This window comes from Grammomys surdaster, unplaced genomic scaffold (assembly GCF_004785775.1).
Source record: "Grammomys surdaster isolate TR1022 unplaced genomic scaffold, NIH_TR_1.0 238, whole genome shotgun sequence".
NCBI lineage: Eukaryota > Metazoa > Chordata > Mammalia > Rodentia > Muridae > Grammomys > Grammomys surdaster.
In genome coordinates this window covers 2,593,018-2,610,479 of record NW_021604683.1, presented here as the reverse complement: position 1 = coordinate 2,610,479, position 17,462 = coordinate 2,593,018, and the positions used below count along the sequence as shown (strand labels likewise).

General features: G+C 48.4%; 2 protein-coding genes across 2 annotated transcripts in view; both read right to left on the bottom strand.

Moving 5' to 3' along the window:
* Positions 1-204: 204 nt before the first annotated feature.
* On the bottom strand, positions 205-12,434 carry Mtg2 (mitochondrial ribosome associated GTPase 2). The gene is made up of 9 exons (XM_028774084.1): positions 12,398-12,434; positions 11,174-11,281; positions 6,848-7,137; positions 6,162-6,369; positions 3,786-3,933; positions 2,692-2,807; positions 1,863-2,081; positions 1,543-1,681; positions 205-738 (listed from the first exon to the last, which is right to left on the bottom strand). Exons 4-9 carry the CDS (start codon positions 6,363-6,365, stop codon positions 344-346), a joined length of 1,221 nt encoding a protein of 406 aa, XP_028629917.1. The 5' UTR covers positions 6,366-6,369; positions 6,848-7,137; positions 11,174-11,281; positions 12,398-12,434; the 3' UTR covers positions 205-343.
* Positions 12,435-12,839: 405 nt separating this feature from the next.
* Ss18l1 (SS18L1 subunit of BAF chromatin remodeling complex) overlaps positions 12,840-17,462 on the bottom strand; it is a 24,406-nt gene continuing 19,783 nt past the window's right edge. The window contains exons 10-11 of the mRNA XM_028774057.1: positions 16,887-17,014; positions 12,840-15,633 (exon numbers count right to left, since the gene is read on the bottom strand). Coding sequence (XP_028629890.1) covers positions 15,607-15,633; positions 16,887-17,014 — 155 coding nt within the window. The 3' untranslated portion in view covers positions 12,840-15,606. The remainder of the gene's footprint in view (positions 15,634-16,886; positions 17,015-17,462) is intronic.

Below are 17,462 nucleotides of genomic sequence, written 5' to 3'. Positions count from 1 at the left end.
TGCTACCTTCAGCCAGCAGCACTGTCCTCCTACTAATGAGGTGTTAATTAGCACAAATGAGTCAACTCCAGCAAACCAGTCAGCAAGGGTGACAGGCGCACCAAGCACAGGGAGCAATTCAGGTACCAGGTGGCACAGAATACTCCATCGCCCTGGGCAGGGGACACTTTAGGAGGATGCCTCAAATTGGTGGGAAAACAAAGACACTGACACATTCATATATTTGCAAGTTCGTAGTCTCAGGAGTTCAAAGTGGCCCGTAGTTTTACAAAAGGGTTGCTTTTGCTTCTTTCTGGCCCAACCCTGTTCTACGCGGGCCCTGGGGCACACAGCCCTGTGCCCACTACCACCTGAGAGGCTGGCGGCCCTGCTCCAGCTCCGCCTCTATGTGGGCATCATGCAGCTCCTTCAAGTGTAGAAGCAGCTGCTCCAGGTTCTCCCCAGTCAGCGCTGACAGGGCTATGACCTCCTGTCCGATGCGGGCCTGGAGCTGAGGCAGGTGGGCTCTGGCTTGCGGGAGATCAATCTTATTTGCAATGATCACGTGGGACCTCTCCGACAGGCCTTCTTCATACTTCTCTAGTTCATATTTTAAATCATCAACCTGAGTCCATGGCTCAGGCAAGGAAAGATCTACCACAAACAGGAAGAAGCGACAGCGCTCGATATGCCTGAGGAAGCTGAAGCCCAGGCCCTTGTTCTGGTGTGCACCTCGGATGATGCCTGGGATGTCTGCCACTGTAGGAGGTAAGAGTTATGTCAGGTCAGGGTCCTGTTCTCAGCCTCCCAGCGCTGGTCTCAACCTTGGGGTCAGGAGACTCCCCTCAGGGCGACCCTTTCTGGCCCAGATCCCATGTTCTACAACTTTCAAGGAACACTGGGAATCAAAGCCACTCGTCCGCCCCCAGGTGACTCAGCAGGCCAAGCAACACTGAGACACCTCAGCTCTCAGGGCTGCAAAACGCTCTGAAATATTTGGGTGACAGGCATGGTGGATTAATCTAATGAGTAAGATTTAACACATTCCTGTCTCCCAGGCTTCAAACACGGTTCAAAAAAGGGAGATGGCTCCCTGCATTCTATGGATAATTTGATTATGGATACAAATCACTATCGTGCACTTTGCAGATATAAAGTGCTGTACAAATAACCTTACCAGCAGGCTTGCTATTTTTAATGGGTACATTATCTTCTGGAAAAAAGTTTTCCTCTTAAAATGGTACAGGAAAGGCTTTTTAAACCACATGCTGTCTGCATGACTGATACCGCCCAGTTCCACAGGAGAGAATGAGGAAGGCAAGAGGCAGTCCTCTCCTCAGGCTCCAAACTCAAGATCATAATTCCCAACAGAAGAGATCAGATTTCTTGGCTGGGAGGGGAGGGGTTGACTTTGACAGAGAACAGACTCATTAAAATTGTTTCAATCAGGGAAAACAATGTCTCATTTTTAAGTGGGAAGCTAAACTCAGGGGTTACATAATTGCTCTCCTGAATCATTGGGCCATTTAAACCCATCCTCTGGCAGGATTTTAGAGGCTCTACCTGCTACCTGTTGGTGGCCTTCATAGTGAACGATCCCCACGTGAGGGTTCAAGGTGGTGAACGGGTAGGAAGCTACAGCAGGTTTTGCATTTGAAATGGCTCGAAGGAGAGAGGATTTCCCAGCATTCGGGAAGCCAACCTAGAAACAAAGTACAAGTGTCCTGGGATCTCATGGACGACACTGTCAGTGCCACCAGCAGCTGGCACAGACAGAGCACTGGGCAGGAGGAATGAATGAAAGCCAGCATTCTTTCCTGGGTAGCAGTGTGTCCACCCTCAGGGACCCACCACCTCAGGGTGTGGCACAGTCAGGGGCATACCATCCCAGCGTGAGCCATTGTCTTGAGTTCCAAGTAGAGGACCCGCTCCTGACCCGGTTGTCCAGGGGTGCAAGTTACAGGGGCACGGTTGTCATTGGCCAGAAAGAAACGATTGCCTTTTCCTCCTGCACCCCCAAGAGCAGCCACGTACTCGTCTCCCAGGTTAGATAGGTCAGCCACAATCTTGTCTCCTTCTTTCACCAAGGTACCCACAGGGACCTGAAAAGCACCACCACCATCACTGTCATCAAGTTCTGTTCTATAACCAGCCAGGAAGAGGACGGGTGGGGCACTGGTAACTGCTCTGCTCTCTTCAGCTACCAGAAAAACCAAAATGTCTCTGCCCTGAAGAGATTTTATAGGGCTAGTCAGATTCCCCATACTGTGTCATGGTAATACTTGCCTTCCAGCACTCAGGTGTCTGAGGTGGGGGATTACAAGTTCAAAGACAGCCTGGGTCCCACAGTGAGGCCCTGTCATAACACCAGAGACCCATTTCTGCATGGGGCTTTTCTGAAGTGTTTCTATAGGACTGGAACCAACCGAGCAGCAGGGAACCAGCCTGGGAGAGTAGAAGCCTGGGTGGGCATGCTGCCCCTACCTAGACACGGGAAGGTGTGTTCTTGGCTCCCTCTTCAGGGTCATTCCTCTAAATTCTCTTGGGTCAGAAACAACACGGTACCACACCAATGCAAAGGTGGTTGTGTAGGGGTGTGACTCCTGAAACACACCGATGTCCGGTTCTGTCCCTGGCCGACTGCTTTAGTCACCCATGGACTCGGTGACTAGGACCCAAGGGAACTGTGCCCACTCCAGCTCCTCAGCTTACCTGGATGTAGAGGGTGGCACCGCCTCGTCCAGAGCAGTTTTTACTGCCACCATTTTCTCCACTGAAACCCTGATACTGGGACAAGACTGAGGACAAGGACTTGACTTGCTGGTCAACTAGAACGAGAGCAAAATCTCATGTTCCTTTGTTCCAACACAGCTGCTGAGCAGACAACAGCGGCCTCACATCTGTCCCCCTCCCCCTCCCTGGGCTTGGGTGTACGGCTGGCCGCCCACGCTCTTCATTATCCTAACCAAAATAGAATATGACCTTTTTTTCTTCCCTGAGACAGAGTTTCTCTGTTTAGCCCGGCTGTCCTCGAACTCACAGAGATCTACTTGCCTCTGCCTGCCTCTCCTGAGTGCTGGGATTAAAGACATGCACCACTACCACCACCACTAGTGTCATGGGCTTTCTTTCTTTCTTTTTTTTTGAGACAGGTTTTCACTATGTAGTCTTGTAGCCCTGACTGGTCTGAAATTTGCTCAAACTTGCAACAGGAAGGCATCACTATATGATGTGAAAATGACTATCATCAATTAAAAACACACAAAAGAATTACCTAGGGCACTAAAGAGATGGGCTACTGGTCAGGAACATGGCTGCTCATGCAGAGGACGCAGGGGTGATGCCCCAGCATCTAGTGGTGCTCACACTGTAATTCTAGTTCCAGGGGATCTGATGGCCTCTGCAGGGCCACATGTGGTACATACACAGACAAACACTCAGGCATAGCACCTATACACATAAAATAACCAGCTAACTTCATGATGCTGTGAAGATGCTTGCACCCAGCACGTTGAATAGTTATGCCAAGCATGTGCCCAGTGCAGCGAGGCCTCTGTGGCACCTTCCCACCCTGTGACATGGGCTGTCGTAAGGCTCCTGATGGGAAGCAACCTGTGTCTCTGAGATTAAAAAACAGAAGTGACACCCAAAGTCTCTTGCCTTGGTGCACTGGTGCTGAGCACATACAATTCATAAACGTGCTGTGCACACGACAAGTGTGAGTGCAAACGCATGGCGAGATAAGACAGCGGGACCTCCACCCTGAGTGTAGGCTGTCCCTCCCCAGATGCTCCCAGGGGACATGCCTCTCAGGATGATGTGTCCACCATTTCCTCCATCCCCACCATCAGGGCCTCCGAACTCCTTGCGTGGCTCACTGTGGAAGCAGCTCATGCCAGAGCCTCCACTTCCTCCACGGACCAACACTCTCCGGTGATCCACGAAATGCCTTTTCTACAGAGAGTAAAATGCACCAGAGGATGTTAGCACCCCTGCAACCCTTCCAGGAGACAAACATACATGCAAGCAAACCACTCATACACATTACCATCCACTTGATACATGCCTCTCTACCAGCATTAGAGGCTAACCAAGCTAACGTGATTGCAGAGCTCTCCAGAGCCACAGGTAAGACCCAGCTCTTACAGGCCACCCGCACCCCACCGAGGGCAGACACAGCGGGCGGCTGGTATGGCGTGCACACTTCAAAAGGGAACTCAGCAATTCTAGAGAGCACAGCTTGTTTAGGAAATGTTCCCTGAACAAAGTGTCCTTCTAGCTTCTCTCAAACAGAACTGCCTCGCTAACACACTGCTCTGTCTTTACTAGTGGAGAGCGGTAGTTGGAGAGCTGCCGGTGGAAGGAGGTGGGGTCCTTGGGGAACACCCGAGCTTTCATTGTGCAGAGAGATCTTGCCATGGCACTACCCAAGGGCTTCTGGATGAAACGCAGGAAGGCAGGCACGACCCTTCTCAGGAAGGTTTTCTTTAGGTCCTTAACCAGCTGTGCTGGAAAGATGATTCAGCAGTTGAAAGTACTTGCTATTGTTACAGAGGACCTGGGTTCTATTCTCAGCACTTGGCTTACAAATGTAACTCTGATCCCAGGACATCTGAAGGCCTCTTCTGACCTTTGTGGGCACAAGGCTGTGTGTGGCCCATTTGAACACATGCTGGCAAAGCGCTCACTCACTCAGCTCATCCTTCAGCTACAGCCCCTCCATCTCTAGCACTGGACTTTAAACATATCTATTTATTTATGTGTCTATGTATATGTGCCTGAGTACATGCATATTGTGCAAAACCTGTGCCAGATCTCCTAGAACTGGAATTACAAGTAGTTGTGAGCTACTCTGCAGGTGCTAGGAACCAAACCCAAGTCCTCTGCAAAAATAATTAAGTGCTTTTAAACAGCAAGGCACCACTCCAGTCCCCAGGACTGAATTGTTTTTAAGAAAAAAAAAAAAAAAAAAAAGTGTCCAGCCTGGGGTCGAGCTCAGCAGTACAGCATCAAGTCATCACATGTAAGCTCCTAGATTTGATGCCTCATACCACAGAAGTAAGCAAAAAGTCCCCAAAACAAATATCCTAGGATTCCTTGACCTCACCCTGAGGAAAACCACAGGTTGCTACTTTGAAAAGAATCCAAGTTTGCACTGAACTAAGGAAACCAGAATCCACCTGACAGGAAAAAGCAAGGCTGGACATCATCAGGAAGGATCCCACACAAGCATCAACTGCCAGGAGGGGACAGCCCTGAGGAAGCCTCTGTGCTATGTCCCTCAGCCTGGCTGTCAAAGTTCCTTTCCCTAAGAAACATGGCTTTTTCTCAGCTGCTAAACTGAAGCTCTTCGACCAAAGTGGAAATGAGATGAGTCCTAATATGTAAGTTCTTTAGTCAAAGATCATCAAGGGATAGCCTGTGGTGGTGGCCAGTGGTAGCACACATTTTTATTCCCAGCATTCTGGAGGCAGAGGAAGGAGGATTTCTGTAAGTTACAGGACAGCCTGGTCTAGAGTGAGCTCCAGGAGAGCCAAGGCTATTATTACACAGAGAAACCCTGTCTCAAAAAACAAGGCAAAGCAAAGCAAAGCAAAGCAAAGCAAAGCAAAGCAAACCAAGAAGATCATGAAAGGCTCTTGCAAACAGAAGAAAAACTTCCTGTAATGGCTCAAGTGTTTGGTCTCCAGGGCCCATGCAAAGAGCTGCTGTGGCAGCCAAGAAGGCTCCCTGAAAGGAAGTAGACAGTGCTCCTAAGGACGGCAGGGACTGACATACACATTCACACAGGCGCCTGTAGGCGTTAAATGAGCAAGTCAACATCTTGTTCATTATAAGCCTTAAAGAACCTAAAACTAAAGATATACCCAGTCCCCAGGGTCAAACAGAACTTGAATATTCAAAAACACTTAAATGCAAACAAATAAGTAAATGCATGTAAAAATACTTTTAGGAGAGCTGAGCAAGGTGACTTATGTCTGTAATCCTTCCACTAGGGAGGTGGAGACAGAAGGATCAGGAATTAAGATCATCTTCAGCTCCGTAGGGAGATAAAGGCACCTGGATGACACACACTCGCGCGCGCACACACACGCACACACGCACACGCACACGCACACACACTGGCACTGACACTTGGGGTGGGGCAGACTCAAAGGCATCCTTCCTAGGCAGTGACTTACCAGTTTCTTCTCTGACAGTGGCTTCTTCCCAGAAGGCTCCCGGTGCTTAGCGTGGTCTACAGTGCCCACAGAGAGCAATCTGCATGAGGCTTGGAGAGGAAGAAGCTGGCTGGGCTTGAGGACAGCCCATGTCGATGGAGCCCATTTCAAAACACTCTCAAACACAGTGCAAGTCCTTGCCAAGACAAGTCTGGTAGGTACCATGGTCCTTACAAAAAAGTCAGAAGGATCCAGTCAGAAGGCCCTTGGGTTAAACGTGAACTTCAGACTAGAGCTAGAGCAGAGTCTGGCACACGGTAGAGTCCAGAATGATGTCAGAGAGAACCAGTGAATGGAGGAAGTGATCTGTTGGACCCCACAGTGCATGGATGGGGCTTCTGTGTCCGCCTGCCTATGTGCACTCAGGCCAGGGTCTGGGCACACAGGTTTAGATAATTAAATCTTTGCAATGGTGAGTGACTCTCCCAGGAGAATATGAGGTACCTGCTTGGTGAGATTATTAAAAGGGAATCTAAACCTCAAGACAGAATTTCTCCAAAGTCAAACCAGCCATCCGCTAAACTGTTACTAAAGAGTAGCTCTTGAGTAGCTGAAAACCATTAAACTGGCACAGGAGAGCACTGGGTAACGGCACCCACACACTCAGACACAGGTCCCCTTTGCAGCTGCTGCCTCAGTCTCCTCACCTGAAAGTGGAAAGGCTGGGCAAGGCCAGGCCAGGCCAGGCCAGCCCACACGAGTGCACTGTGGCGTCTGTCCTGCTGTGAACACAATGAGCAGTGTCTGTGTGGTCTCGGTTCTCTGTTCCTCACGCAGCTCCCATCCTTCTAATTTCCTGAGAGATGAGAGTGATGGGACCTCTGAGCCTCAGTGGCTTGTGCTCTAATGAGGTGACGTGCCCTCCTGCAGCTTCAGGGTGGGGACCTGCCTCCACAAAGGCCAGACAGCACTGAAGCTTGAACGTCCACCACACACCCTGCAGCAGGAAAAACAGCCAGGATGTAAAGGTATGCTTCCATGAGAGTACACCCACAAAACCCTGAGGCCAGGGGAGAGCTGAGCTGCTAAGCACAGAGTAGGGCTGGGCCATACTGTGCTCCACAGGGAAGGACACTCCTGGGCAAGGCCTCTCTGCCTGCCTGTCCACTCCACAGGGGTCTAGGGAGGCACCCTAGATCCTGCTCCTCCACATACCACCAGTTTATTATTCTATGCACAAGCTCTTGGCAGTACTCAGTCTGAGTCTCAATTGCTTCTGGTGTGGCCAACAGTCCACCTCAGAGTTTTGGGTCCTCCTGGTTTGTGCTATGGGTCTCACACCTTTCTGTGCCCCAGTGGCCCAGCCATGCCCTCCTTTAGCACAGCCCTGCAGACAGCCTCACCTCCAGGAACCATGGGACCCACATCTAGATGCTGTGTGACACGGATGCCCCGAGATGTTCATACTGTGATAGTTTGAATGAACACGGCCCGTAGGCTCATAGGGAGTAGTGGCACTATTAGGAGGTGACACTGTGCTTGAGGAAGTGTCTCCCTGGGGCTGGGTGGGCTTTGAGGTTTCAGAAGCTCAAGCCAGGCCCAGTGGCTCACTCATGCTTTCTGCTGCCTGCTGATCCAGATGTAGAACTCTCAGCTACCTCTCCAGCACCATGTCTGTCTGCATGCCACTGTGCTTACCACCATGATGATGATGGTTGATGAGTGGCCCCAATTAAATGCTTTCCTTTATAAGAACTGCCGTGGCCATGGTGTCTCCTCACAGCGACTGAAACCTCAAGACCCACAGACATTCAGTCTGGTAGTCTAGTGTTGCTCAAATGCTCTGTCTTGGTGGCTTCCTTTCTCCTAACAGTTTTTTCTTTATGTGTTCAGTAACCAGCCTAGCCTCATAGCCCCACACTGGGTCACCACTTCATGGGGACACCCTCCTCCTGCTAGTCTCAAGTTTATTTTTTTGTTTTGTTTTTCAATTTTGAATACTTTATTACTTTATGAGCATGGGTGTTCTGTCTACATGTATGTGCAGTACATGCATGGGTGTACATGTCTACCTAGTGTCTGTGGATACAGAAGTGGATATCAGATCCCTTGGAACTGGAGTTACAGAAAGTTGTGAGCTGCCCGGTGGGTCCTGGGAATAGAATTCTAGTCTTTTCTAAGAGTAGCCACACTTTTAACTACTGAGCCCTCTCAAAGTTTTGGTTTTTGTCTCTTTCTTGTTTGTTTGTTTGTTTGAATTTCTATCAGTGCCTGAAGAGGTGGCTTAGTGACTTTGGAGAAATGGCTCATGGTTAAAGCACTGGCTGCTCTTCCAGAGGTCCTGAGTTAAAGTCCCAGCAACCTTGTGTAATCTGATACATGTAGGTGTGTATGCAAATAAAGCAGTCATATACATAGATAAATAATAGAAAGCCCTACCACAGAGCTACAACCCCAGGCCTAACTGTGAAAGTAATCTTTTTAAAGCAGCGCTAAATCACCTCAAGGAATCACATTTTCTAGAAAAAAAAAATTCCCCAATTTCAGCCTCGGTGGTTAAGTTTCTGGTAAATGCTATCAAAAAACAATCCCAAACTTACATACATTAGATTACCATCCAATCTGTTTTACGAGTAAGTGCAACCCCAGATTCAGTTCCCCAAACACACAGATGTTCACAGCAATCCATAACTCCAGTTTCAGGGACTCTGATTCTGTCTTCTGATCTCCATGGGCACTGGGTGTTCATGTGGTTTACATACATACATGTGGGCACAACACTCATAAAATAAATGAGAAAAAATGTATTTTTAATTTACGTTCAAGTGAACTGAATCTGAGTCCTCTGTTAGAGTAACAAGTGTTTCTAACCACCAAGTCACCTCTCCAGACCACTTTGTAATTAATTAATAATAAACACAAGCCAGATATGGGAACTCATGGCTATAACCCTTCAGTGGAGCTCAGGGGAGCATGATTCCCTTGACTTTGAGGTCAGTCTAAGCTGTTATGATTTCCAGGCTCTCAGCTACAGAGGGAGACTCTATCTAAACACACAAGGCAGCCGGGCCTGCTGACATGCATATTTAACATCAGCAAGTTCAAGACCAGCCTCAGCTACATAGTGTGAGGCCAGCCTGAGACACATGAGACCCTGCCTCAAAAACCAACCAACTGTGGCTGGAGAGATGGCTCAGTGGTTAGGAGCATTGAGTGCTCTTTCAGAGGTCCTGAGTTCAATTCCCAGCAACCACATGGGGGCTCAAAACCATCTGTAGCGGGACCTAATGCCCTCTTCTGGTGTATCTGAAGACAATGACAGTGTACTCACATATATAAAATAAATAAATCTAAAAGCAACAAAAAAACCCAACCAGCCAGGCAGTGGTGGTGCATGCCTTTAATCCCAGCATTTGGGAGGCAGAGGCAGGCGGATTTCTGAGTTCGAGGCCAGCTTGGTCTACAGAGTGAGTTCCAGGACAGCCCGGACTACACAGAGAAACCCTGTCTCGATAAAACAAACAAACAAACAAACAAACAAACAAACAAAAAACACCAACCAACCAGTCAAACCAAAACAAGCAACCAGTAGCAAATGTTCTAGCCCTAGTGTGCTACTTACAGAATTCTGTTCCTGTTAAAGTGGGTTCCAGTGATTAACCTATTCTGTCTACATAAAGGTTTCACAAAGCCAATTTTTTTATTATTCCCATTTGACAATGGAAGACACTGAAGCAAAGAACAGGAGCATAACTCACCGATGCTGGCACATCGGCATCGAGGCCTGTAAGGCAAAGGCTGTCACCATCAGCCGGCTTGGCACTGGTGGAGCCAAACTGAAAGGTTAGGAACAGCTGCAAAGCCACCTGGAGTCTTGACACAGAAGCGGGCCGGCTTGGCACGCTTCCTTCTTTCTATGCTTCCTGTGGTTTTTTTTTTTTTTTTAGGGGAGTTAGTTTTGGGATAACAAGGTCTCACCATATAGCCTCGGCAGGCCTGGATTCATAGAGAGCTGTTTGTCTCTGCCTCTGAGTGCTGAGACCAAAGGTGTACAATGCCACAGCCCGGTCCTTTCTCCACTTTCAGTTTGTGTGTCCACTCTTTGAGAGGGGCGGTCCCCTGCCACGGCTGTTCACTCTCTCATTGCCTTCCTAACACTATTTCCATACTGTCCCATCCAGTGTCTACAGCTACCCGGGACTGGTAAGGTTAAAACTGAATAAAATTTGGCTGGGGAGATGACTTGGTGGGCAAGAATCCTTGCTGTGTAAGCACAGGGCCTTGAGCTGGGACTCTAGCACTCATTTAAAAAGCAGGAGTGACCTGCAACCCATGCACGATGCAGGGAGGTCAAGATGGCAAGACCCCTGACTCAGGAGAAACCTGGCCTCAAAGGAGTCAGAGAGTGCTAGAAGACATCTCATGCCCCCTCACCTACACATGTGTACATGTACGTCTGCACACTCACATGCATGGGCATGCACACTCACAAGAGCAAATAAAGCCTAAGTTCGTCAGTGCTACAGGCCACGCAGGAAATACAGATCAGGATACTGCCATCACAGGAAGTCCTAGTGGACAGGGTCTACCCACAGCACACTGCAGAGGGAGCCTAGGAGAGCGTGCATGCTCACTTTCCATCTAACGGTGCCTTTCCTGGGCCAGAGAGGAGAGTCAGAGCCTGGAGCCTGACAGCTAGATGCTTTGAGGCTGTACAGCAAGGCTTTCACGCACAGGGAACTTCACGGTGCTACAGTGTGAGGGTCACTGCTGCTATACAGGATGCTGACCTCCCGGCTACTGACCACAAGAGGTATGTCCAGGAACCCAATGTACTGGCTTCGGAGTGTACTGACTGAACTGACTATGTAGCTGGCTCTAGAGACATGTGCCATGATGTCTTCACTGAGAAAGAAGAGAGCATTGTGGGAGAGGGAGGTAGCTCAGTTGGTAAAGTGCTTGGCCGCCCAGCATGCACAAAGCCCTGGGGGTTGACCCCTGGGACCACGTAAACCAGGGATGCCACCACTTACTTGTATGTGTAGCACTCAGGAGGTGGAGGTAGGAAGATCAGAAGTTCAAGGTAATCCTCTACCACAGAGCAAGTTCAAGGCCAGACAGGGAGCCAGATGCGTGGAAACCTGTCATTAAAAAAAAGAGAAATGAAAAAAAAAAAAAGCATTCTTGAGGAATGTTTTCATTTCTTCCGCGTTACTCTTTTATAGGTTAAGCACAATTGATTCATAGTATTTACAGTTAACTAACTTAATTCTAAGCGTTCTGTTTTCATTTCGCTGCAGGATATTAAATCCCACGGGGGGGGGGGGGGGCGGGGAGGAGAGGCATTACTGTCTCTGCTACATACTGTTTACATTTCATTACATATGTTTGTGATCTACTTCGTTCTTCATGTGGAAAGTATTTAGAAACCGGGGTATCGTTTTGTCACCCGACAATTCACATTACATGGTTTTTACTTAATTACATGTCATTCACAGGAAAACATTAAAAAAAGGCGTTCCTGCTGTGAGTGGTGGCAGATGCACTCTGGAAGCCAGACAGGCATCAGAGTTCCAGGCCAGCCAGGGAGAGCCTGTCTCAAAAACAAAATAAAGCACCCGTTCAACAAAGCTATTGTCTGGTGCCTGCCCTATGGGGTCTTGTGGGACGGACAGACTGGAGAGACGGCTGCCCATCATCCCCCGACCCAGTATTTTAGGTCCCCAGACTGGTTCACACGCAGGCAGGGAAACCTCCGACAGCTCCGAAACTGTTTCCTGCCTGGTCTTTTAGGATCCTGAGTAGGAACAAGGCCATTTGCTCTCACCCCAGCCGCATCTCTACCGATCCTTAGTGTGCAGAATGCTTCTTTACCTCATCTTTAAAAGAATGCCTCTACAACTGCCCACAGTTAGGCGGCACGCTGAGGCGTCTGCATCTTACAGGAGAGCCCGAGGAGCACATATAAAGGCTTTCCAAAAGAGCTGGGCAAGGGGAAGTTTCTGCCATCTTTTTGTTGTTGTTCATAGTCTCACTATGTGGCCTAAGCGGGGCTCGAACTCCTGGAAATCCACCTGCCTCAGTTGGGAGCTGAGATTACAGGCAGGCGACACCACGCTAAAGCTAAAGCAAGAACGAGTCCCTCAGAAACCAACTTCCTAGCGCTCAGGCCGGACGAGCTATCTTCATCAGAGCCACGGCACACAGAGATCCCGCCCAGCCATTCCGCCCGCCACCCGCCGCCGCAGAACGCACACCGGTGTAAGGCTGCCGGCATCCACCGGCTCCTGGTAGCTCCCGCTTCCGCTCGCTGGACTGCTTCCGGGGCGTGCTCTAGCCGCGCATGCGCGGTGGATCAGCAAACCGTCGCGGGGCCGCCCCCGAACCCACTACGTCCCCGAAGCCAAAGTCCACTGAGGAAGCTGAGCAGAGGGATCGTCGTGAATTCCAGCCCAGCCTGAGACTCACAGTGATCCTGTCTCACAAAACCAGGGAAAAGCCAGGTGCGGGATCGCACGGCTTTAATTCCAGTCTCCGGACACAGAGACCGGGTATCTCTGAGCTCCAGGCCAGATTTGTACAGTGAGCCTCCGTCTAACCAACCCAACAAAAAAAAGGGTGAAAATGATAGGGCGTTTTAAAATTGTACTTCGTTCATAAATAAGACAGACGTAACCTGTTCAATAAACATAAATGAGGTAATGGCTAAAAAAAAGTGTTTTAATGGAAAGTCTTCCTCTTTTTACAACTTTGAACACTCATTACTGAAGCCCGTGTCTGGAAACTGGTACAACAGAAAAGGAAGACACCTCTTTCCTGGGCCAGGCCTGCGTCTGCCCAGTGCCTCTGTGGACATCTCCCATCTCCCACTGTGCTATATGCTAAGTCTGCAGAGATATCCATCCAACCATGGCCCTGACATGTGCAGCTTCTGCTAAGCCGCAGGTAGTGGTCAGCACATCTGAAAACATCAGTCATTAGTGGTCAAGTGTTGAACGGATGTTAGGAAACAGAAGAAAGAACGAGCAGCGATTTCCAAATTCTCCCTTTGCATCTTTTCTGGCCTTCAGTAGGAGTCGTCATAGAAAACAAAACACAGTCAACCACACCTGCACAATGGGTTCATTTCAGCCTAGGAGTCTCCAAACATTCATGTTACAGAAGAAAAGCTATAATACAGGCAATGAAAAAGACCAGCATCACCTTTCCCCCACAAAATGACATAAAAATGAACAAAACATTAAATAAACATTATTAATAATTAAATATATTAACACCAAAATCAGGTATAAATTAGGAAATAAATGTACAAACTATTTCACAAAGTGCTTTTAAAAATATATACACAACATTCAAGAAATTCTTAATGTAAGACATTTCAGATTGAACTTTTGGGGTGATACATTTTTTTCAAGTGTCCTTTTCTTTCAAAAAGTATTAACACACACACTAATACAGCACTTAACATACACATACACGGACATACATACAAACACATACACACTAATACAGAACTTTAACATACACACACACACACACATACACACACACACACACGTATGCATACATAAAAGGCATATTCCCAGATTGGCAAGGAATAAAAACCATTTTCACAGTTACTTAAAATGTTTCGACATTTTCAATGAGATGTTTTAGCCCCCAATAGAGCTTGCAGACTAATTTTATAAAAACTGCCAGGAAGGAAAAGAGCTAAAGAGATGATGAGTCCCTAAAATGAAGCTGCTAATACTCCTGTCACGTAGCGATCAGAAACTTGTTTCTGTAAAGTTAAAACCGTCATGTAGTCAGCCCTTGCTGTGTATGTGTTTCCTAAACCTTGTGCCTATGAGACATATGCACATGGTTGTTGACATCAGTCTCATAGGAGAAGGAGAATGTCCTAGAGTAAGGCTGTAGCCAACACAGACAAGTCCTTTAATCCAGCCCTTGACTCTTCTGTAAGTAAAATGGAGCTTGCACTGTATTTTCCAGCAAGATTAATTCAAGTCCACAAAAGCGCTTTACCCACTGAGCTACAGTGGGTACAGATAAACATTCAGGTGTGGTGGTGCATGCCTGTGGTCTCAGTACTTGGGAGTGAGGATCATTATTCAGCCTCAGCTACGTAGTGAATTTGAGGCCAGCCTGGGCTACATGTAAGACACAAATAAAGCAAAAGCATCATGGTGGATAGGCCTGATGTACCAAGCCCTGTAGCCTTGGAGATGGTTTTATATGTTCTTGGTTGTTCTTAGCACTTAGCTTGAAGGTTGTTCTTTTCTTCTCATAGTAATATTGTTATCACCCAAACAAATGCTGAGAAATATACATGCTATATTGTATGTGGTATTTTCCTTTGACAGAACCTTTTCAAAAAAGCTGTCTCATGTTTTCACAGAATTAAAATGAGATTAAACATTCTAGGGATATAAAAAAAAATCACTCAATTTTCACTGTATAAAACTTGTCCTTTTCATTTGAAAGAACATATTAAAAGTTATTTGGATTCATTAAAAATGCAGTGTGGGTTTCAGACTTCCCTAAACGCAAAGGAACATCTGCTTGGCAATCTGAACTCAGGGGTCCTGAAGACGTAATATCAACACTTGCCAACTGCTTGTAAAATGAAACATAAGTACTTTAAATTCTCTTTAAATTTAGGTTTGGGCACACTTGAATCCTAGAGATGATGCCAAATATACAAGGGCCAAAGTCACAAGCAGCCAGGAGACGGCGAGACTTGTTCTTCAGACACGGCCCTCCCAGGGAAGGCTCCCCTCACGGTGCCCTCACCCTCAGGGGCACAGACACTGATTCTCCCTCACTCTCAACTACAAAGACATACTCTGGGATCATGGAAACTGGAGAGACACAGGCAATTGGTAAGTCCTGGAAAGGACAGCTCATGGTCTTTGCACATGAAGCATATTAATCTTATAGTGACACAACCCAAGACACGGAAGGTGTCCCCAAAGCCCGACTTAGGCACAGAGGAGATGGCCACCCAGCGTTGTATGTATGTCAATCTATGAGCCGCCAGTTGAAGAAGAAACATTTACAGTCCACTTTGTGACAATGCTATGAGAGGGGACAGATTGAGTCTCACAGCAACGTGGACCATGATGTCCCTTAGATATTGTGTCATCAGTGGGCACAGAACACGTGATGACACGGTGACCCCCCCCCCCCCAAAGCTAGCTAAGAACACCAGGGAGGGGGTGGGGGACACAAACAGGACAACCTCCCCATCGTACCGATATACAATACTTTACACAGCACCAGACATGTCACGCCAGCGCAGCCAGTGGTGCACACGGCATCACACCCGGCACAAAATGAGCCTGCCTGTCACGCAGACAAGGCTCTGGGCAGACAGAGGGTGACCAACATGTCATTACTCATCAGAAGTGCCACAGGCTCATCCAGAACATACTGCTGTGAAGGGTCCAAAGACAATGCTTGTCCTTTATTGCTGGTAATTCCCATACTGGCCCTAAAAGAGAACAAGAGATAGATTATACCTCTACAGTCCTGAGTGACTGAGTGAGGGTCTGCACACCCAAGCAACAGGAAGCTTCTTCTCACAGCCAGAATGCTGGGGAGCCTGCCAAAATCCACAAAGTGAGAGGTAACACTTCTGCAATCCAGAGGTATCGTCCTTCAGCCTAAAGGTCACTCCCCAACCTTACACAATTGTTTTCTTGACTGGTTTGTTTTGATCAGCTTTCCTCACAGGCAATGCGCCCTCACTGGGCTCTCTGAAGGTAGGGCCTGGCCATATGCCTAACCAGACATCATGGTGGCCCTCCAAGAAAGGAGTCCACCGTGCTCCAATGGGGCAGCAGAGCTGCTGTTAACACCGGTGACCTGTTAACAGTCAGTCAACATAAAATCTGAAGGAGAAAGAACTGGAGCTCGAATCCAGACTGACTGCAGGGTTGGAAACCAACAGAGTGCTGCACACAGAGGGAGCCTCCTGGAGGACGGCTGTCCTTACGGGCAAAGGTACTCAACTCCAGCTTCCTCCCCCCACAGCTAGCTAAGGAGCCTATGCAGAACAGTCTGACAGGTCTCTGGTGCCTGTACCCAGGTGGGGGAAGCAGAGCGCAGAGCAGACCTTGAGTACAATCCTCAGGGCAGGCAGACTCAGCACAGAGTAAAGTCTGAGCCAGCACCTCTCAAGCTAGCTATACCATCCTGTAGGGGACATAGGACAGAGTCTGGAGCTGCTTCTGACCCTCAGAACTGAGAAGTAGGCTAGGGAATGACTTGTATCTATGGGTAGAGGCTAAGGGCAGTAGAAAGCACATACAGCACACACAACACCTTGCCTGCCTGTGCTTGACTAAGTCACGGGCCAACGGACTTGGTTGGGACCTCGAGGCGCACAGCTAGAACTCCTACAGTAAAGGTCTGGATGGGATGTATATCCCTGAGATGTCACTGCTGTCTCTCCTCTAGAGGAAAATGTAGTCATCACCTCCAGTTCAGTCTACAACTAAGTTAGCATGCCTCTCTTGTTGATCTGCAAATTCAAGAGATGCTCTTTCCTGGCCTCTGGGAAAAGAGGTGTCCGTGTCATTAAGACCATCTGAGCAACTCTAACCCCACAGTGGCTGCACACTCCAGCTTTATTGGAGGCCAACTAGTCCCACCTGTTGTTCCTCAGGACAATAAGAGAAATCCTTGCCAGACCTCACTTGACACTCAGCGGACAACGCTTCCTGAAATACCCAGAAAGCTTGCCTGCTCATAGCCATAAGGCCGCTGCTGCTGGGCAGAAGGTCCCGTCTGCGACGCTCTGTAACTTCCGTACTGTTGACCTTGTCCTTGTTGGTAGCTTGAGTACTGTGAGGGGGCTCCCTGGGCAGGGCCTGTGAAGACAGCAGAAGCCATGAGACCAACCATGACCAGCTATCCATGCCTGTGAACGCCCAGGCACCAGGTAGCCGTCCTTTGGTGGGTGAAGCCTGTACTACAACAGTGCCACAGCCATCTGTGAGGGATCTGTGGGGACTCAGGACTGTGCCCTCACAGATATCGAGCACCGAGGGCTTGTCCCCAACATATTAGGTCTGCCACCTTGCAGACATGGGTGAAGGGCTGCTCCAGAACCACCTGAAGTCAGTGGATCCAATAAAGTAGAACCTTAAATGCCGACAGGAACAGGGAAATTCTCAGGCAGGAGAGAAATGTCAGGCTTCCTGTGATGACTAAGTTGAACAGGACAGGACTGCTAAAGTGCCCACATCTGTTTAGTTGGTATTATAATATTTGTGTGTGTGTGTGTGTGTGTGTGTGTGTGTGTGTGTGTGTGTGTGT

Coding starts and splice junctions, on each gene's coding strand:
- Mtg2 (XM_028774084.1), bottom strand. CDS start 6,365: ATGGTACCTACCAGACTTGTCTTGGCAAGGACTTGCACTGTGTTTGAG. Junction 2,808..3,785: donor TGGACACATCATCCTGAGAG/GCATGTCCCCTG, acceptor CTCTCGTTCTAG/TTGACCAGCAAGTCAAGTCC. Junction 1,682..1,862: donor CAATGGCTCACGCTGGGATG/GTATGCCCCTGA, acceptor CTTTGTTTCTAG/GTTGGCTTCCCGAATGCTGG.